Source organism: Coregonus lavaretus (genome assembly GCF_964263955.1).
Source record: "Coregonus lavaretus genome assembly, chromosome: 17".
Lineage (NCBI taxonomy): Eukaryota > Metazoa > Chordata > Actinopteri > Salmoniformes > Salmonidae > Coregonus > Coregonus lavaretus.
Window position 1 is genome coordinate 6,916,315 of NC_140004.1, and position 22,700 is coordinate 6,939,014.

General features: G+C 45.5%; 1 protein-coding gene across 3 annotated transcripts in view; it reads right to left on the bottom strand.

The window, feature by feature from the left end:
* edil3a (EGF-like repeats and discoidin I-like domains 3a) overlaps positions 1 to 22,700 on the bottom strand; it is a 306,460-nt gene that overhangs the window by 172,583 nt on the left and 111,177 nt on the right. For all 3 annotated transcript variants that reach the window (XM_084180561.1, XM_084180559.1, XM_084180560.1), the window contains one exon: positions 22,210 to 22,338. In XM_084180561.1, coding sequence (XP_084036687.1) covers positions 22,210 to 22,338 — 129 coding nt within the window. The remainder of the gene's footprint in view (positions 1 to 22,209; positions 22,339 to 22,700) is intronic.

Genomic DNA, 22,700 nt, shown 5'->3' on the forward strand with positions numbered 1-22,700 from the left:
GATGATTGTGGACTACAGGAAAAAAAAGGACTGAGGACTGAGCACGCCCCCATTCTCATCGACGGGGCTGTAGTGGAACAGGTTGAGAGCTTCAAGTTCCTTGGTGTCCACATCCCCAATGAACTATCATGGTCCAAACACACCAAGACTGTCGTGAAGAGGGCACGATAAAGCCTATTCCCCCTCAGGAGACAGAAAAGATTTGGCATGGGTCCTCAGATCCTCAAAAATTCTACAGCTGCACCATCGAGAGCATCCTGACTGGTTGCATCACCGCCTGGTATGGCAACTGCTTGGACTCCGACCGCAAGGCACTACAGAGGGTAGTGCGTATGGCCCAGTACATCACTGGGGCCAAGCTTCCTGCCATCCAGGACCTCTATACCAGGCGGTGTCAGAGGAAGGCCCTCAAAATTGTCAAAGACTCCAGCCACCCTAGTCATAGACTGTTCTCTCTGCTACCGCACGGCAAGCGGTACCGGAGTGCCAATTCTAGGTCCAAAAGACTTCTCAACAGCTTCTACCCCCAAGCCATAAGACTCCTGAACAGCTAATCATGGCTACCCAGACTATTTGCACTGCCCCCCCACCCCATCATTTTACGCTGCTGCTACTCTGTTAATTATTTATGCATAGTCACAACTCTACCCACATGTACATATTACTTCAACTACCTCAACTAGCCGGTGCCCCCGCACACTGACTCTGCACCGATACCCCCCCTGTATATATAGCCTCCCTACTGTTATTTTATTTGACTTCTGCTCTTTTTTTCTCAACACTTTTTTTGTTGTTGTTTTATTTTTACTTTTTTGTTAAAAATAAATGCACTGTTGGTTAAGGACTGTAAGTAAGCATTTCACTGTAATGTCTGCACCTGTTGTATTCGGCGTATGTGGCCAATACAATTTGATTTGATTTGATTTGATAGAGAATACACTGAGCGCAGATTCGTGACTAATACAGATTAGAAAATGTGGCTTGGTGAACCGACTGTGGTTAGTATAGTAGTAAATGAAATGGTGAAGTACTCTAGTGACTTTCTTTGACTTGTAATTTTTTTGAAGCAAAAGAAGCAGTGCAATGGTGTCAAGACGGACAATATTCAGTTTTGACCAATGTTCAATATGCAAACACATCTCTCTCGCTCCTTCTCCCTACTTGTCATTCTGGTTTCTGCTGGATTGCCTGACATGCAGGCAGCCATTCAACCCGAGTTTGTTCCTCTCCGATAAAATCGGATCAACTAAATTGTATATTTTCCATTAAGCTCATCAGCAATTAAAAGCCCACCCACACCACAATGAAGTCAGCTAAGCTGTCATTCTGAGAGAACAATAATAGCCACGCCTTTATCATTGAAGTGCTCAAATTATACAGATGCTAGATTTTGTTTAATAATGTCTTAAGATTCTGATTATTTTATAATTAGACTGTAATAGGTGAAAAGAAAAGTGGCAGACATTAGTACGTATTCAGGCCATATCGCCCTCAGGCCTTAATTGGAAACAATAACTGAATTGTGACTCGCATGCTAATATCTCGCTCATTCTGAAATCAGCCCTGGGCCAAATGCATGTGGCAAATGTTGACAAAGTCAGGATTAAATGTGGCGCTATGCTGTCACTCAGTCAAATAACGTACGCCCTTTCACTTGATCACACAAAAGGACAGCAGTACAACTAATGCACATGGGTGATACAGTCCTCATCAGGCCTTTCTGTAGAGCAATAAATTACAATGTCCCATTGTGTTTTATTTAGATACTTTCACTTTGAAGAAAATAAAACTATTGGTTAAGTTCAAAGATTGGTAGGATTTTGCAGCATTTTAGAGTAGAAATTATAGCTACTGTATATATCACCCAAAAAGGGAGAGCAAGAAGACCATTAATAACTAATTCCACGCATTTATTATGCAAAGTAACTGGAATTATTTTCAGATGTTAATGCTACAAAAATCAACAGTAAAAGATAGAAGATGTAAAAGACTGCAGTCAATCTCCACTGTCCCTCCTTTCACTTTAGACAGCCATAATTATGTGTCTCACATTCTCCGGTGGAGTTACAGTATGATCCAGATGCATCTTCCTTAAATTTACTCTCTCTCACCCTCTCTTTCTCCCCCCCCCCCCCCCCAATCACTCTCTCTCTCTCTCTTTCCCAAGAGATGTGCAGTGGAATCACTAATTGTTTTGACAATAGCTTCATTTTTTTCACGCTGTCAAAAGATCACCTTGTACCTACAGTGTCTTGCAAAAGTATTCATCCCCCTTGGCGTTTTTCCTATTTTGTTGCATTACAACCTGTAATTTAAATATATTTTTATTTGGATTTCATGCTGAAGTGAAATTTAAAAAATAACTTGTTTCAAAAAATTATACAAAATAAATAACGGAAAAGTGGTGCGTGCATATGTATTCACCCCCTTTGCTATGAAGCCCCTAAATAAGATCTGGTGCAACCAATTACCTTCAGAAGTCACATAATTAGTTAAATAAAGTCCACCTGTGTGCAATCTAAGTGTCACATGATCTGTCACATGATCTCAGGATATATAAAACCTGTTCTGAAAGGCCCCAGAGTCTGCAACACCACTAAGCAAGGGGCACCACCAAGCAAGCGGCACCATGAAGACCAAGGAGCTCTCCAACAGGTCAGGGACAAAGTTGTGGAGAAGTACTGATCAGCGTTGGGTTATAAAAAAATATCAAAAACCTTGAACATCCCACGGAGCACCATTAAATCCAATATTTAAAAAATGGAAAGAATATGGCACCACAACAAACCTGCCAAGAGAGGGCTGCCCACCAAAACTCACGGACCAGGCAAGGAGGGCATTAATCAGAGAGGCAACAAAGAGACCAAAGATAAATCTGAAGGAGCTGCAAAGCTCCACAGCGATTGGAGTATCTGTCCATATGTCACGGATTTAGCCGAGGCTGCTCCTCCTCCTTGCTCGGGCAAGAGGAAAGCACAGGGGCGGAGTTTTGGTGGCGTGCCCGAGCACGTCCACTTCCCCTGCGTCCTCAAGTTTTTTTTTTTTTGTGAAGAAGAAGGATGGGGGTTTACGCCCATGTATTGATTACCGTGGTCTCAATCAGATTACAATCAAATACAGCTATCCTCTCCCTCTGATTGCTAGTATGACGGAGTCATTACACGGGGCGCGATTCTTCACAAAATTGGATCTCAGGAGCGCGTACAACCTGGTGCGCATTAGGGAGGGAGATGAGTGGAAGACAGCATTCAGTACCACCTCGGGTCACTATGAGTACCTTGTCATGCCATACAGTTTAATGAATGCTCCTTCAGTCTTCCAATCGTTTGTGGACAAGATTTTCCGGGATTTGCATGGACAGGGTGTAGTGGTGTATATTGATGACATTCTAATATACTCCGCTACATGAGCCGAGCATGTGTCCCTGGTGCGTCGGGTGCTTGGTAGACTGTTGGAGCATGACCTGTATGCGAAGGCGGAGAAATGTCTGCCTTCCTGGGACATTGGTTGTCCGCGTCAGGGGTGGAGATGGAGATTGACCGCGTTTCAGCCGTGCATAATTGGCAGACTCCCACCACGGTGAAGGAGGTGCCGCGGTTTTTGGGTTTTGCCAATTACTACCGGAGGTTTATCCGGGGTTTTGGACAGGTAGCAGCTCCCATCACCTCCCTGCTAAAGGGGGGCCCGGTGCGTTTGCAGTGGTCGGCTGAGGCGGACAGGGCATTTAGACATCTGAAGGACCTGTTCACCTCGGCTCTGGTGCTGGCACATCCGGATCCCTCTTTTGCGTTCCAAGTTGAGGTGGATGCGTCCGAGGCGGGGATCGGTGCTATACTGTCTCAGCGCTCGGGCACGCCACCAAAACTCCGCCCCTGTGCTTTCTATTCTAAGAAGCTCAGACCGGCGCAGCGCAATTATGACGTGGGGGACAGGGAGCTACTAGCGGTGGTTCAAGCCCTGAAGGTGTGGAGGCATTGGCTTGAGGGGGCTAAACACCCTTTTCTCATTCTGACTGACCATCGTAACCTGGAGTACATCTGGGCAGCGAGGAGACTGAATCCTCGTCAGGCTAGGTGGGCCATGTTTCTTACCCGATTTGTATTTAAGCTCACTTATAGACCAGGGTCACAGAACGCTAAGGCAGACGCCCTGTCCCGACTATATGACACAGAGGAGAGGTCCATTGAGCCCACTCCCATACTTCCGGAGTCTTGTCTGGTGGCACCGGTGGTGTGGGAGGTCGATGCGGACATCGAGCGGGCGTTACGTGCCGACCCTACTCCCCCACAGTGTCCAGAGGGGCGGAAGTATGTGCCGCTCGAGGTCCGTGATCAACTGATATATTGGGCTCACACGTCACCCTCCTCTGGTCATCCTGGCATTGGTCGGACAGTGCACTGCCTTAGTGGGAAGTACTGGTGGCCCACTTTAGCTAGGGACGTGAGGGTTTACGTTTCTTCCTGCTCGGTGTGCGCCCAGTGTAAGGCGCCTAGACACCTGCCCAGAGGGAAGTTACAACCCCTACCCAATCCACAACGGCCGTGGTCTCACCTATCGGTGGATTTTGTCACGGACCTTCCCCCCTGCCAGGGGAACACCACGATCTTGGTCGTTGTGGATCGGTTTTCTAAGGCCTGCCGTCTCATTCCTATGCCAGGTCTCCCTACAGCCCTACAAACGGCCGACGCCCTGTTTACTCACGTCTTCCGGCACTACGGGGTGCCTGAGGATATAGTGTCTGATCGGGGTCCCCAGTTCACCTCTAGAGTCTGGAGGGCATTAATGGAACGTCTGGGTGTCTCGATTAGCCTTACCTCTGGTTTTCACCCTGAGAGTAATGGGCAGGTGGAGAGAGTAAACCAGGATGTGGGTAGGTTTCTGAGGTCCTATTGCCAGGACCGGCAGGAGGAGTGGTCGGGGTATATCCCCTGGGCAGAGATAGCCCAAAACTCACTCCGCCACTCCTCCACTAATCTTGCGCCTTTTCAGTGTGTGCTGGGTTATCAGCCGGTCCTGGCACCCTGGCATCAGAGCCAGATCGAAGCCCCTGCAGTGGATGAGTGGTTTCGGCGCTCGGAGGAAACATGGAACGCTGCGCATGTCCATGTGCAGCGGGCTATCAGACGGCAAAAGGCGAGCGCCGATCGCCACCGCAGTGAGGCTCCAGTGTATGCACCGGGAGATCGGGTCTGGCTCTCGACCCGAAACCTGCCCCTTCGCCTGCCCTGCCGGAAGCTGGGTCGGCGGTTTGTGGGGCCATTTAAAGTCCTGAGGAGATTGAAAGAGGTATGTTATAGGTTACAACTGCCCATTCATTACCGCATTAACCCCTCGTTCAATGTGTCTCTCCTCAGGCCGGTGGTAGCTGGTCCACTCCAGGAGAATGAGGTACGAGAGGCTCCTCCGACCCCACTAGACATCGAGGGGGCTCCGGCGTACTCACTCTGTTCCATCTTGGATTCGAGGCATCGGATGGGGGGTGTGCAGTATCTCGTGGAGTGGGAGGGGTACGGTCCGGAGGAACGGTGCTGGGTCCCTAGGAGGGACATCCTAGATCCCTCCCTGTTGAGGGAGTTCCACCGGAGTCATCCGACTCGCCCTGCTCCGCGTCCTCCTGGCCCTCCCCGAGGCCGGGGTCGGCGCACGGCTGGAGTTGCGCGTCAGGGGGGGGGGGGGGGGGGTACTGTCACGGATTCAGCCGAGGCTGCTCCTCCTCCTTGCTCGGGCAGGCTTCGGCGTTCGTCGTCCCCGGAGTACTAGCTACTGCCGATCGATGTTTCGGTGTTTGTCTTGTTTGGTCTTTATTGTTTACACCTGTTTCCCATTATGTTGGATTGTATTCCCTATATTACCCCCTGTCTCTCATTGGTTATTGTGTGTGATTGTTCTTTGTCATTTCGGCAGTTGCTTTGTATTACGGGTATTTGTGTTTTCCTCCCTGTTTGGAGGTTTGTTGTTTTTGAACGTTAATTACTGTGTTCACTAAAAGTACGTTGCCAGCCGCTCTGTGTCCTGCGTTTGACTTCGCTGACAGCATACACGTCGCGTGACACCATAGGACCACTTTAAGCCGGACACTCCACAGAGCTGGGCTTTACGGAAGAGTGGCCAGAAAAAAAGCCATTGCTTGAAGAAGAAAATAAGCAAACACGTTTGGTGTTCGCCAAAAGGCATGTGGGAGACTCCCCAAACATATGAAAGAAGGTACTCTGGTCAGATGAGACTATAATTGAGCTTTTTGGCCATCAAGGAATACGCTATGTCTGGCGCAAACCAACCACCTCTCATCACCTCGAGAACACCATCCCCACAGTGAAGCATGGTGGTGGCAGCATCATGCTGTGGGGATGTTTTTCGGGACTGGGAAACTGGTCAGAATTGAAGGAATGATGGATGGCCCTAAATACAGGGAAATTCTTGAGGGAAACCTGTTTCAGTCTTCCAGAGATTTGAGACTGGGACGGAGGTTGTCCTTCCAGCAGTTGTCCTTCCAGCATTGTCTCCGTGCTGTTGTTGCTGTGCTGTTTGTTGCTACTTGGCTACCTGCCAAACTATTCACGTTTTACTTTTAATAAACGTTTAATCAATCTCTGTGTTCAACAAATTTACCAACTTTTTAGTTTTGTCCTCACTCATCTTTTTTCGTTCAACTTTTTCACCCCGGACGTTTATCCCGAGACAGAAGAGTCATTTTCCTGTGCGTTTTAGCTGCCAACTTTAAGTTATTTTCCTTTTTTCCATCGCAACTTTTTTCCCTTATTCAACTTTTTCACTCCGGACGCTTTATCTGGACATGATTCGTCAACATCTTCAACATCTTCAACAGCCGAAGCTAAGTAGTAACATTAACATGATGTCTTCTAATTGCAGTCGCTGTACTCATAATATACAGGAGAATTCTCGCCTTACGGCGAGAATAGCTGTGCTACAAGCCCAGCTTCAGACGCAATCGTTAGGCAAGGGCAATATCAGTGTAGGAAAGGAAGAAACAGCGTCTGTGCCACCAGTAAGTACAGACAGTAACGTCAATATAAATCCCCCCGCACAGTCCCCGCAGCCGGACAACTTTCTCATGGCTTCTGGAGGGAAATACTGCTGGAATGCTCAACCGGTGTCGCTCATTCAGCCGACAGAAACCTTCAACCGGTTTTCCCCATTATGTAGCGAGTCGGAGTCTGAGTCTGAGTCTTCTCTAGTCTCTACTCCTCCCGTTACGGGGTCTGAGACTCCGAAGGCTCCCACCATTAGCTCTGACAAATTGAAAACCCTAGTCATTGGCGACTCCATTACCCGCAGTATTAGACTTAAAACGAATCACCCAGCGATCATACACTGTTTACCAGGGGGCAGGGCTACCGACGTTAAGGCTAATCTAAAGATGGTGCTGGCTAAAGCTAAAACTGGCGAGTGTAGAGAGTATAGAGATATTGTTATCCACGTCGGCACCAACGATGTTAGGATGAAACAGTCAGAGGTCACCAAGTGCAACATAGCTTCAGCGTGTAAATCAGCTAGAAAGATGTGTCGGCATCGAGTAATTGTCTCTGGCCCCCTCCCAGTTAGGGGAAGTGACGAGCTCTACAGCAGAGTCTCAGCACTTAATCGCTGGTTGAAAACTGTTTTCTGCCCCTCCCAAAAGATAACATTTGTGGATAATTGGCCCTCTTTCTGGGACTCACCCACAAACAGGATCAAGCCTGACCTGCTGAGGAGTGACGGACTCCATCCTAGCTGGAGGGGTGCTCTCCTCTTATCTACCAACATAGATAGGGCTCTAACTCCTCTAGCCCCACAGTGAAATAGGGTGCAGGCCAGGCAGCAGGCTGTTAGCCAACCTGCCAGCTTAGTGGAGTCTGCCAATAGCACAGTCAGTGTAGTCAACTCAGCCATACCCATTGAGACTGTGTCTGTGCCTCGACCTAGGTTGGGCAAAACTAAACATGGCGGTGTTCACCCTAGCAATCTTATTAGGATAAAGACCTCCTCCATTCCTGCCATTATTGAAAGAGATTGTGATACCTCACATCTCAAAATAGGGTTACTTAATGTTAGATCCCTCACTTCAAAGGCAGTCATAGTCAATGAACTAATCACTGATCATAATCTTGATGTGATTGGCCTGACTGAAACATGGCTTAAGCCTGATGAATTTGCTGTGTTAAATGAGGCCTCACCTCCTGGTTACACTAGTGACCATATTCCCCGTGCATCCCGCAAAGGCGGAGGTGTTGCTAACATTTACGATAGCAAATTTCAATTTACAAAAAAAAAAATGGCGTTTTCATCTTTTGAGCTTCTAGTCATGAAATCTATGCAGCCTACTCAATCACTTTTTATAGCTACTGTTTACAGGCCTCCTGGGCCATATACAGCGTTCCTCTCTGAGTTTCCTGAATTCCTATCAGACCTTGTAGTCATAGCAGATCATATTCTAATTTTTGGTGATTTTAATATTCACATGGAGAAGTCCACAGACCCACTCCAAAAGTCTTTCGGAGCCATTATCGACTCAGTGGGTTTTGTCCAACATGTCTCTGGACCCACTCACTGCCACAGTCATACTCTGGACCTAGTTTTGTCCCATGGAATAAATGTTGTAGATCTTAATGTTTTTCCACAAAATCCTGGACTATCGGACCACCATTTTATTACGTTTGCAATCGCAACAAATAATCTGCTCAGACCCCAACCAAGGAGCATCAAAAGTCGTGCTATAAATTCTCAGACAACACAAAAATTCATTGATGCCCTTCCAGACTCCTTCTGCCTACCCAAGGACGTCAGAGGACAAAAATCAGTTAACCACTTAACTGAGGAACTCAATTTAACCTTGCGCAATACCCTAGATGCAGTTGCACCCCTAAAAACGAAAAACATTTGTCATAAGAAACTAGCTCCCTGGTATACAGAAAATACCCGAGCTTTGAAGCAAGCTTCCAGGAAATTGGAACGGAAATGGCGCCACACCAAACTGGAAGTCTTCCGACTAGCTTGGAAAGACAGTACCGTGCAGTACCGAAGAGCCCTCACTGCTGCTCGATCATCCTACTTTTCCAACTTAATCGAGGAAAATAAGAACAATCCAAAATTTCTTTTTGATACTGTTGCAAAGCTAACTAAAAAGCAGCATTCCCCAAGAGAGGATGGCTTTCACTTCAGCAGTGATAAATTCATGAACTTCTTTGAGGAAAAGATCATGACCATTAGAAAGCAAATTACGGACTCCTCTTTGAATCTGCGTATTCCTCCAGGGCTTAGCTGTCCTGGATCTGCACAGCTCTGCGAGGGCCTGGGATCGGGAGAGACACTTAAGTGTTTTAGTACTATATCTCTTGACACAATGATGAAAATAATCATGGCCTCTAAACCTTCAAGCTGCATACTGGATCCTATTCCTACTAAACTGCTGAAGGAGCTGCTTCCTGTGCTTGGCCCTCCTATGTTGAACATAATAAACAGCTCTCTATCCACCGGATGTGTACCAAACTCACTAAAAGTGGCAGTGATAAAGCCTCTCTTGAAAAAGCCAAACCTTGACCCGGAAAATATAAAAAACTATCGGCCTATATCGAATCTTCCATTCCTCTCAAAAACTTTAGAAAAAGCTGTTGCGCAGCAACTCACTGCCTTTCTGAAGACAAACAATGTATACGAAATGCTTCAGTCTGGTTTTAGACCCCATCATAGCACTGAGACTGCACTTGTGAAGGTGGTAAATGACCTTTTAATGGCGTCAGACCGAGGCTCTGCGTCTGTCCTCGTGCTACTAGACCTTAGTGCTGCCTTTGACACCATCGATCACCACATTCTTTTGGAGAGACTGGAAACCCAAATTGGTCTACACGGACAAGTTCTGGCCTGGTTTAGATCCTACCTGTCGGAAAGATATCAGTTTGTCTCTGTGAATGGTCTGTCCTCCGACAAATCAACTGTACATTTCGGTGTTCCTCAAGGTTCCGTTTTAGGACCACTATTGTTTTCACTATATATTTTACCTCTTGGGGATGTTATTCGAAAACATAATGTTAACTTTCACTGCTATGCGGATGACACACAGCTGTACATTTCAATGAAGCATGGTGAAGCCCCAAAATTGCCCTCGCTAGAAGCCTGTGTTTCAGACATAAGGAAGTGGATGGCTGAAAACTTTTTACTTTTAAACTCGGACAAAACAGAGATGCTTGTTCTAGGTCCCAAGAAACAAAGAGATCTTCTGTTAAATCTGACAATTCATCTTGATGGTTGTAAAGTCGTCTCAAATAAAACTGTGAAGGACCTAGGCGTTACTCTTGACCCTGATCTCTCTTTTGACGAACATATCAAGACTGTTTCAAGGACAGCTTTTTTCCATCTACGTAACATTGCAAAAATCAGAAATTTTCTGTCCAAAAATGATGCAGAAAAATTAATCCATGCATTTGTTACTTCTAGGTTAGACTACTGCAATGCTCTATTTTCCGGCTACCCGGATAAAGCACTAAATAAACTTCAGTTAGTGCTAAATACGGCTGCTAGAATCCTGACTAGAACCAAGAAATTTGATCATATTACTCCAGTGCTAGCTTCCCTACACTGGCTTCCTGTTAAGGCAAGGGCTGATTTCAAGGTTTTACTGTTAACCTATAAAGCGTTACATGGGCTTGCTCCTACCTATCTTTCCGAGTTGGTCCTGCCGTACATACCAATACGTACGCTACGGTCACAAGACGCAGGCCTCCTAATTGTCCCTAGAATTTCTAAGCAAACAGCGGGAGGCAGGGCTTTCTCCTATAGATCTCCATTTTTATGGAACAGTCTGCCTACCCATGTGAGAGACGCAGACTCAGTCTCAACCTTTAAGTCTTTACTGAAGACTTATCTCTTCAGTAGGTCATATGATTGAGTGTAGTCTGGCCCAGGAGTGTGAAGGTGAACGGAAAGGCTGGAGCAACGAACAGCCCTTGCTGTCTCTGCCGGGCCGGTTCCCCTCTCCACTGGGGTTCTCTGCCTCTAACCCTGTTGCAGGGGCTGAGTCACTGGCTTGCTGGTGCTCTTTCATGCCGTCCCTGGGAGGGGTGCGTCACTTGAGTGGGTTGAGTTACTGACGTGATCTTCCTGTCTGGGTTGGCGCCCCCCCCCTTGGTTTGTGCTGTGGTGGAGACCTCTGTGGGCTATACTCGGCCTTGTCTCAGGATTGTAAGTTGGTGGTTGGGGATATCCCTCTAGTGGTGCGGGGGCTGTGCTTTGGCGGAGTGGGTGGGGTTATATCCTTCCTGTTTGGCCCTGTCCGGGGGTTTCTTCGGATGGGGCCACAGTGTCTCCGGACCGCTCCTGTCTCAGCCTCCAGTATTTATGCTGCAGTAGTTTATGTGTCGGGGGGCTGGGGTTAGTTGGTTATACCTGGAGTACTTCTCCTGTCTTATCCAGTGTCCTGTGTGAATTTAAGTATGCTCTCTCTAATTCTCTCGTTCTCTCTTTCTCTCCGAGAACCTGAGCCCTAGGACCATACGTCAGGACTACCGGGCATGATGACACCTTGCTGTCCCCAGTCCGCCTGGCCTTGCTGCTATTCCAGTTTCAACTGTTCTGCCTGCGGCTACGAAACCCCTACCTGTCCCAGACCTGCTGTTTTCAACTCTTAATGATCGGCTATGAAAAGCCAACTGAGAGACCTGAGCCCTAGGACCATACGTCGGGACTACCGGCCGTGGTGACTCCTTGCTGTCCCCAGTCCGCCTGGCCTTGCTGCTATTCCAGTTTAAACTGTTCTGCCTGCGGTTATGGAACCCCTACCTGTCCCAGACCTGCTGTTTTCAAACTCTTAATGATCGGCTATGAAAAGCCAACTGAGATTTATTCCTGATTATTATTTGACCATGCTTGTCACTTATGAACATTTTTGAACATCTTGGCATGGTTCTGTTATAATCTCCACCCGGCACAGCCAGAAGAGGACTGGCCACCCCTCATAGCCTGGTTCCTCTCTAGGTTTCTTCCTAGGTTTTCGCCTTTCTAGGGAGTTTTTCCTAGCCACCGTGCTTCTACACCTGCATTACTAGCTGTTTGGGGTTTTAGGCTGGGTTTCTGTACAGCACTTCGAGATATTAGCTGATGTAAGAAGGGCTATATAAAATAAAATTGATTGATTGACAATGACCCTAAGCATACTGCTAAAGCAACACTTGAGTGGTTTAACGGGAAACATTTCAATGTCTTGGAATGGCCTAGTCAAAGTCCAGACCTCAATCCAATTGAGAATCTGTAGTATGATTTAAAGATTGCTGTACACCAGCGGAACCCATCCAACTTGAAGGAGCTGGAGCAGTTTTGCCTTGAAGAATGGGCAAAAATCCCAGTGGCTAGATGTGCCAAGCTTATAGAGACATACCCCAAGAGACTTGCAGCTGTAATTGCTGCAAAAGGTGGCTCTACAAAGTATTGGCTTTGGGGGGGGGTGAATAATTATGCACGCTCAAGATAGCAGTTTTTTTTGTCTTATTTCTTGTTTGTTTCACCCCAAAAAATATTTTGCATTTTCAAAGTGTTGTGCAAATCAAATGATACAAACCTTCCAAAAAATCCATTTTAATTCCAGGTTGTAAGGCAACAAAATAGGAAAAATGCCAAGGGGGGTGAATACTTTCGCATGCATTTGTATGACTACATGTTGCTCTCATGTTGACCTATTCACATTGTTGCCATGGCTTTGTGTTGGTTTTGTGCAATATAAAAACACCGATGAACGTGTTTTGACAATCCCCTGTAAACAGTGGTTGTGTTGTCACGATCGTCTAATGAGGAGGACCAATGCGCAGCGTTGAAGGTGAACATGACTTTATTAAATTAAAGCCGAAACACGAAAACAACAAACAATGACGAAACGTGAAGTCCTCCGTTACAATGACTGACAAGGAACAAAAACCCACAACACTAAGGTGAACACTGACAGTTTAAATATGGCTCCCAATCAGAGATAACGAGCCGACAGCTGACACTCGTTACCACTGATTGGGAGTCACACGACCAAACAATGAAACACAACCAAATACAACACAACCAAATGAACACACCCTGGCTCAAAATACACAGTCCCGGAGCCAGAGCGTGACAGTACCCCCCCCTAAAGGTGCGGACTCCGACCGCGCCTACACCCCAAATAGGGAAGGGCTGGGTGGGTATTGCTCCTCGGAGGCGGCTCCGGCTCCGGGCTTGACCACCACCCTACTACAATCCCCCCGCAGTGTCCCCAGTCCGATCTGACCCAGTTAGCTGGATCAGGACTGCCGACGCGCACCCCTGGCTTGGCGCGTGAGGCAGGAATGGACCGGACCTGGCAGACGATACGCACCCTTTGCATGGTGCGCGGAGCCGGAACAGGCCTCACCAGGCTGAAGACTCGCATCCCTGGCTTGGTGCGAGTAGCAGGAATGGGCTGAATCCGGCTGACGACTCGCACCCTTGGCTTGGTGCGAGTAGCAGGAATGGGCTGAATCCGGCTGACGACTCGCACCCTTGGCTTGGTGCGAGTAGCAGGAATGGGCTGAATCCGGCTGACGACTCGCACCCTTGGCTTGGTGCGAGTAGCAGGAATGGGCTGAATCCGGCTGACGACTCGCACCCTTGGCTTGTTGCGAGTAGCAGGAATGGGCCGGACTGGGCTGGCGACGTGCACCACAGACCTGGTGCGGAGAGCAGGAACGGGCAGAGCCGGGCTGACGAGACGCACCACAGGCTTGATGCGGAGAGCAGGCACGGGCAGAGCCGGGCTGACGACGCACACCACTGGCTTGGTGCGGGAAGCTTGGATGGGCCGGACTGTACTGGGGACACACACCACTGGTCCTACACCGGGATCTGGAACGGGCCGGACCGGACTGGCAACACACGCCAGTACCTCTCGCCGTGCCTCTACTTCCTCCATCCCCTCTTCGACCAGTGGCCCCCGTAACCCGGCGGCCTTCTCCGGCAACCCACTAGGCCGCTCTATCGCGGCCTCCTGCTGGTCCGACGTCGTGAGCCCCCCCCTAAAAATTTTCGGGGCGTCTCTCCTACCCGTGGACCAGGTCTCCATATTGCTCGCCAGCCTCTCGCCCTTCTGCCATAGTGTCAAGCCCTTCTCCTCCTCACTCGGCTTGACCCAGTCCAGGAGGCGAAGGAGATCTGTGAGGGATCTCCCTGGCGACGGCTCCTGGACACGCTGCTTGGTCCCATCTTGGTGGGTTTTTCTGTCACGATCGTCTAATGAGGAGGACCAATGCGCAGCGTTGAAGGTGAACATGACTTTATTAAATTAAAGCCGAAACACGAAAACAACAAACAATGACGAAACGTGAAGTCCTCCGTTACAATGACTGACAAGGAACAAAAACCCACAACACTAAGGTGAACACTGACAGTTTAAATATGGCTCCCAATCAGAGATAACGAGCCGACAGCTGACACTCGTTACCACTGATTGGGAGTCACACGACCAAACAATGAAACACAACCAAATAAAACACAACCAAATGAACACACCCTGGCTCAAAATACACAGTCCCGGAGCCAGAGCGTGACATGTGTGTGCTTTGATTCATCCAATAAAATGGCCAACCCTCAGAAGAAAAGACTCAAAAGCAGGTTTCAGTGTGGGGATTTGTCAATACAATGTAGAGCTTCATTATCAAACTTTTTTAAGGAAATGTCCACGCACTCACACACACACACACACAAACACACAAGATGCAGTAACACCAACTCCCATTCAAGGTAATACATCACGTTGTGGGCGGCAGGTAGCTTAGTGGTTAAGAGTGTTGTGCCAGTAACCGAAAGGTCGCTGGTTCTAATCCCCGAGGTAACTATGTGAAAAATCTGTCGATGTGCCCTTGAGCAAGGCACTTAACCCTAATTGCTCCTGTAAGTCGCTCTGGATAAGAGCGTCTGCTAAATGACTAAAATGTAAATGTGTAACAACACACATGTTCTAACACTAACCTTTTTAAGTGCATACTCTACAAAGGAAAGCAAATTCAGCACTTTTCTTTTCTGTACCTGACACACTGTCCTATCATTTTGCTTTCAAGTTAAACACAGCTTTGCTTGAAACACAACTTCATGTTGTCATCGCATCTAGGGTTGGGCGATATTACGATAGTATAGTCTATCGACGATGATTGACAGCCATCGTCGATGTTGATGACATCGTGATGTGACAGACGATGGTATTTGAACTTGACTGGCGCCGAACAGTAGGCTGAAGAACGAACACAGCAGGGCAGCACACCAGTGACATTCTGAGTAATTTGCCTATTCCTATTTGCTAAAGCCTATTTCAATAAATATATTATACACAGAACGCAAGAGATTAATGTAGGCTAGACAGAGCGGAGAATTCCACCAAAGCAGTGCAAAATGTCCAGTCAGAAAATATTGTATCTCTCTCTCTCTCTGTCGGATGCATGGGCCTTATAGCCTAAACCTACACTATATATGCACAAGTATGTGGACACCCCTTCAAATTAGTGGATTCGGCTATTTCAGCCACACGCTTTGCTGACAGGTGAATGGCTTTACTGAAGAGCTCAGTGACTTTCAACATGGCACCATCATGCCACCTTTCCAACAAGTCAGTTTGTCAAATTTCTGCCCTGCTGGAGCTGCCCCAGTCAACTATAAGTGTTGTTATTGTGAAGTGGAAACGTCTAGGAGCAACAACAACTCAACCGCGAAGTGGTAGGCCACACAAGCTCACAGAATGGGACCGTCGAGTGCTGAAGCGCGTAAAAATCGTCTGTCCTCGGTTCCAAACAGCCTCTGGAAACAGCACAATAACTGTTCGTCGGGAGCTTCATGAAATGGGTTTCCATGGCCGAGCAGCCGCACAAAAGCCTAAGATCACCATGCGCAATGCCAAGTGTCGGCTGGAGTGGTGTAAAGCTCGCCGCCATTGGACTCTGGAGCAATGGAAACGCGTTCTCTGGAGTGACGATTCACATTTCACCATCTGGCAGTCCAACGGACAAATCTGGGTTTGGCTGATGCCAGGAGAGCACTACCTGCCCCAATGCATAGTGCCAACTGTAAAGTTTGGTGGATGATGAATAATGGTCTGGGGCTGTTTTTCATGGTTCTGGCTAGGCCCCTTGGTTCCTGTGAAGGGAAATCTTAACGCTACAGCATACAGTACAATGTCATTCTAGACGATACTGTGCTTCCAACTTTGTGTCAAAGTTTGCGGAAGGCCCTTTCCTGTTTCAGCATGACAATGTCCCCGTGCACAAACCGAGGTCCATACAGAAATGGTTTGTTGAGACCGGTGTGGAAGAACTTGACTGGCCTGCACAGAGCCCTGACCTCAACCACATTGAACGTCTTTGGGATGAATTGGAACGCTGACTGTGAGCCAGGCCTAATCGCCCAACATCCAACATCAGTGCCCAACCTCACTAATGCTCTTGTAGCTGAATGGAAGCAAGTCCCGCTGCAATGTTGCAACATCTAGTGGAATGCCTTTCCAGAATAGTGGAGGGTGTTATAGCAGCAAAGGGGGGACCAACTCCATATTAATGCTCATAAATTTGGAATTTTTTTATATAACGGACACTCCTTATCTATTTGTGTCTAGCTGTTTAAAAAAAAAAAAGGTTATATTCCCTTTTCTCTCCATTCGATAGGCTATGAATATGACTTTGTGCTAGGCTACGCTTTCATCATTTTATGCATGGCTTTCTCCTGATCAAACAATGAATTATCTAATGGGGTTCCATCTCAAAAAGTTGTCTGAATGGCCTAAAAATGTATGGTAGCCAGACGACTAATAATGAGAGGGAACAAACAATATCAAAAGCCTATAGAAAAATCTAATGTTAAGTTTAATCAAATTCAATCTTATTAAGAAGGAAATTATCTGTGAGGGCCGGAGAAATCCCTCCATGTCAAAACCAAATGGCCAGTCCTCCTACTAGACCTATCATCAAGCTTTAAGACAAATTAAAATGATGAACAGTAACCTATTTCCCACATATTCGAATAGCCTAAGAAGGTGTTGTCCTAAGGTGCCGCTTCAAAAAGAACAAGAATGAAAGTAGTCTATAGACCTAGGCATAGGCTTTATGAGAGATTGAACAAACAATATTAAGAGAGGAGGATGAGGCAAATAAAGCTATTATTATCCATTTCTGAAGGCAGTAGACTTTGCTTCTTTCCAGCTCATGATTCATAAACTAACTCACTATGGCAAGACAGCTCGTTCCTCATCAATTGACTGTCTATTTGCTCCATCATGTGGGTACAACACAGACACAGACACACACAAACCTGTTCCATGCTGAAGCTCCACCAGAAAGGAATATTACAAAATATTTGTCTGCACTTAGCCTCTGTCCAGGCTTTCAACAATGTTATCTTTCATCATGATTCATCCAGTTCTTGCATGAAATTTTGTGCTGTAGTTGCAAAGTGTTTTTTAGAGTGGTTGTTTATTAAATGTTATATTTTTGATTCGCCAATAGGGGGGCGATACCATTGTTTATACCAGTAGTTCCCAACCAGGGGTACTAGGACCTCTGGGGTTACTTGGCCTCTCCACAGGAGGTACTTAAGAAGACTCATGAGACCACAGGACTAATGGTAAAATGTGACTCATTTCAGTAAACTAGGCGTATGTCCCGCGTCACTACTTCTCAGGAGAGCCATTTGAACGAAACGTTTTTTGGCAGAAATGCCTTCTGGAACATGTGAACTTTCATGTGCCTTAATAACAAACTTGTATGCCATCTGTAAATACGAATACAATTGTTAAATTACAAGCCTAGTTGGATTAGCCACAGAAAAAGACAGCAACTTTCCCACTAGCCATGATTGGCTGAGATAATGGATGGGCTGGACATGCCGAGAGATGTGTTCAGATTGGTCTGCCATGTAGCACGCTTCTGTCTATTTGAGCTGTTCAGTATGTGTAGGGAATCCTGTCTAACGCGGCTTTTTTTTTAAATATATCGCTAGTATAACTGCATAAGTGCTCTCCACTTTCTGGAGAACCGAGTTTTGAAATCAGTGGAGTATTAGAGTATGATAGCTAAGGAGATGGAGAAAATGCCTGTCTCCGGATTACATCTTCAAAGTAAGGGCAACCATGGCATCCGTGACAGAGAGGGAGAAGCGTCCATCCATGTATACGGGTAACAAAGTCGAGCTAGCTACGTGTATGATCTGTGTAGTAATATTATTCGTATCTCAGATCCATTTGCTTTGCTAGTTATAGCCTAATGTTATCTAGCTAACATTGAACCTGGTTGGTTAGCTACCTGCAGATTCATGAGTTGGGATTATGGTTAATTGTTTAGCTAGCTAGCTACATGTCTTAACAAAAGACTACACTATGCAAGTATCCATTTCAATAGAATGTTCATGATGTCACTGCGACATGACAGCTGTTGATAGACGTAGCTGGTAAATTCGCTCTGGCTATCTACTCCGATTTTAGAGCACTCTCGTCTGAGTGTGCCAGAGCGCAGATTAACTGACAAATTTACGAACGCTCAACACCCGTTGAATATGGCCGGTGTCAGTAAATGTTGGCAAAAAAGCATAATTAAATTGTTGCCAGCAGCACAGTTGCAGTCACCAACACTCTGGATAACATAAAAACAGCCTAACCAGCTCTGCTAGGGCGAGTAAAATGGTCAGAGTCAGCTGTTCTCTCATTTGTGTCTGGAAGTAGCTAGCAAGCTAGCCAACGGTTAGCCAGTTAGCTTGGGTGCTTGACTGCTGTTGTTAGTACAGAATGCTCGGATCAACCCTTTAAGAGATGGGTGGGGCTAAAGCTTAAGAGGGTGTGAACGATGCTGAATGGGTGTAGACAAAGCAGTGCTCTCCAGTAGGTGTACCAAACCATTCAAAGGACATTTTCTCAAAAGTGAAGTTACAAGTTTATCAACTTTCAAAGCAGAATTACTTTCCCATTGTTCCTCAACTGTAGTGTATGACAGGCATTTTTCTAGCTCTGAGTCTCTACTTTTATCCAATGTAAAAAAAACAGAATTTCAAATTTTGCTACATAAGACCGAATCGAGTTTGTCGGTCACAAATGTACATGAGGGGGTTCTTCAGGGGTACTCCGGGTAGAGAAAAATTCAGTTTGTGGTACTGTAACCAAAAACGTTATGGAACCACTGGTTTATATTATACTATGTTTTATGACTACACAATCACAATTGGACAAAGGTTGACATCGATCAACCCTAATCGCATCACCAATTTTCTATAAAGGGCTATCATTTGTTTTCTCTAACCTCTCCAATTGACATGACAGGTGAGCATTTAACACTAGAACCGCTGGGCATCGATGGACACCCTCCAAGCTAATGAGCAGTCATTCTGACTGCAACATTCTAACAGTGTAATTAATATATTGCATATATGCTATAGCAAAAATAATAATTTGGTTGTGTTCATGAAGGCCTTGGGTAACATTAGAATACGATTTGTATTTTATTTCAAATAACACAATACCATTTTTATTAGTTTATGTTACCGTAGGCTATTTGTAAAAACAAAAAAAACTAAAAAATGTTTTTTAACCTCTGCAGGATCGGTGTCCCGTCTTATATGGGAAGAAAGCTTACATTCTCGTTAATCTAACTGCACTGTCCAATTTACAGTAGCTATTACAGTGAAAAAATACCATTCTATTGTTTGAAGAAAGTCCACAACAACAACAAACTTATCACGGCAACTGGTTTGATACGTTCACATCTGAAGGTAAATAATGAAACTTACATTCAGTAATCTTGCTCTGATTTGTCATCCTAAGGGTCCCAGAGATAAAATGTGGATTTGTTTTGTTTAATAAAATCCATTTTTATATTCAAATGTAGGAACTGGGTTCTACAGTTTGAACCCCTGCTGCCTCTGGCTCCACACCCAGCCCACCCGGCCATCTATGACATTCCTGGGAGTGTGTAAACTTACAGTTTGTATTACCATATCATTTTTGTATGTTCTCTATAGTTATGTCCTTGAAAATGTATCAATTGACCAATTCGGCACATTTGGGCAGACTTGATACGAAATAGTCCAGTATTGCAATGCTTCACTGGATCAATCTGAAACTTTGCACACAATCTGCTTCCATATAGTGGCCAACATCTAAATTGTGCCTAAACTGCAATATTATTTTGTGGTCTTTGTCTTGCATTTCAAAGATGATGGAACAAAAAAATGAATAGAAAACGCATGTTGTTTTGTTTGTATTATCTTTTACCAGATCTAATGTGTTATATTCACCTACATTAATTTCACATTTCCACAACCTTCAACGTGTTTCCTTTAAAATGGTATCAATAATATGCATATCCTTGTTTCAGGTCCTGAGCTACAGGCAGTTCGATTTGGGTATGTCATTTTAGGCAAACATTTTTAAAAAGGGTCCGACCCTTAATACATTTTATTAGTGGAGTGCCTTTGTTACAACTATGAAACAGAAAGCAAATGCATTGGAACATGGTAAGAGCTTATTTTTATAACTACAAAATAAAATAAAAAATACCCCAACCACCAAGAAGCACGATCAAAAGACCTGTGGTCAAATTCCGAAAACATCAGTATAAGCGCCTAGTGGCCTTGATAAATAGTGAAACTGGGCACAAAAGCAATAATGGCATTATAATAAATATATGTCGATACGACAGCAGTCAAAAATAGTCAATTATTGTCAGCTTGTGCTTGTGTGCATCTTCACGCAATGGCATCAGTTGGATTTCATTTAGCTGTTATCCCTTGTCCTAACACTTGACACAATTTTCGTAACTTTCACTTGCTTGACACACTTTGACTACCTTTGTTTGGTTGTAGTGCGTAATAGTATCTGGTTTTCTCTTGATTGTGTCCTGTTGTCTTGTCATTCTTCAGCACCGTTGTGGAGTACAATGGCTATGGAGGTGCCTTATTCTACGCAGAGGGAGGGAGGGAGCTCCCGTCTCACTTTGTTCATGGTGCCGGTCAGACTTGTTTTCTTTGCAAGCAACTTGTTCGCCAATGACAGTGCAGTGAAAAAATGGCTTGAGATCATTGACAAGATCCTCCCGTGTAGTTCTGGGCTGATTCCTCACCGTTCTCATGATCATTGCAACTCCATGAGGTGAGATCTTGCATGGAGCCCCAGGCCGAGGGAGATTGACAGTTCTTTTGTGTTTCTTCCATTTGCAAATAATCACTCCAACTGTTGTCACCTTCTTACCAAGCTGCTTGGCGATGGTCTTGTAGCCCATTCTAGCCTTGTGTAGGTCTACAATCTTGTCCCTGACATCCTTGGAGAGCTCTTTGGTCTTGGCCATGGTGGAGAGTTTGGAATCTGATTGATTGATTGCTTCTGTGGACAGGTGTCTTTTATATCGGTAACAAGCTGAGATTAGGAGCACTCCCTTTAAGAGTGTGCTCCTAATCTCAGCTCGTTACCTGTATATAAGACACCTGGGAGCAAGAAATCTTTCTGATTGAGAGGGGGTCAAATACTTATTTCCCTCATTAAAATGCAAATCAATTCATAACATTTTTGACATGTGTTTTTCTGGATTTTTTTGTTGTTATTCTGTCTCTCACTGTTCAAATAAACATAGCATTAAAATTATAGACTGATCATTTCTTTGTCAGTGGGCAAACCTACAGAATCAGCAGGGGATCAAATACTTTTTCCCCTCGCTGTAATTATGCTTATTTCGCTTACCCTCGCTCATCAACTCAACCATTTTTCCCATCATACTTTACTTAATTTATTTCATCCTTTGTTATATGTGTGAAATTAGTGTCGGTTCAGTTTTGAGGCAATTGAGGGGGGGGGGGATTTTCAACTGGGTACTGTACTTTCAACTGTCGTAAGAAGGAGCCGAGCAGGCCCTACTGTTGGGAGGAGGGGCAACGGGGGAAACCATTCAAAAAAATGACATGCCCTCCTAAAACTGGTTATAACTCCAGTTCTGTTTGTGATATTACGATTCTAACAAGGGCAGTGTGTTATATATACGTATTTATGAAAAGTCAAGGATGGAGGGGGGTATGACATAAAAATAATGAGCAGTCAAAATGACTGCTTTAGTGGTTCTAGTATTAACCAGTGGCAAGTATTTATATGAAGGGCAGAATGTGTATATTTCTCTAAGATCTCTACTTCTCTCTTTCTTCATTTGAATTTCTTGCCTAGAAATGTTAGCACCGGTAGCTATGAGGTATAATGATGATCATCCAACTTACTGTGTTGGCAGTGGATCCCGTTGAAGCCGGTTGGACACTTGCAGGCGTAACCTATGAACGTGTCGCCTCTGTAGGTTTCACTGATTTCACATATTCCTCTGTTGTGGCATGGGTTCGGATGGCAAGGTCCTGAGTGTAGAAAAAACAAATGGAAGGAGACAAAACAGGGTCATCATTGTGAAAAGGGTGTTTTGCCATTATAAGAAGATTGCTTTTTTACAACCAAATCTCTATTTCTGATATAAATGGTATGTTATAGAGGGGACCGTAAGTTTTTGTTAAAACTTACCCCAACCACGGATTCACTTCCTCATCCTCGTTGTGCAGTACGTGGGCTCTGAAAAAGCATGAACAAATGCAACAAAAAAAAAACGTAATTTTAGAAACGGAAACCCTCTCAGTATAGTGATGCATGTCTTTATGTTGTACACATGAAATTGTGTCATTCCGAACTTTATCTGCAACGTTATATTCCATTTTGTGAAACTAGA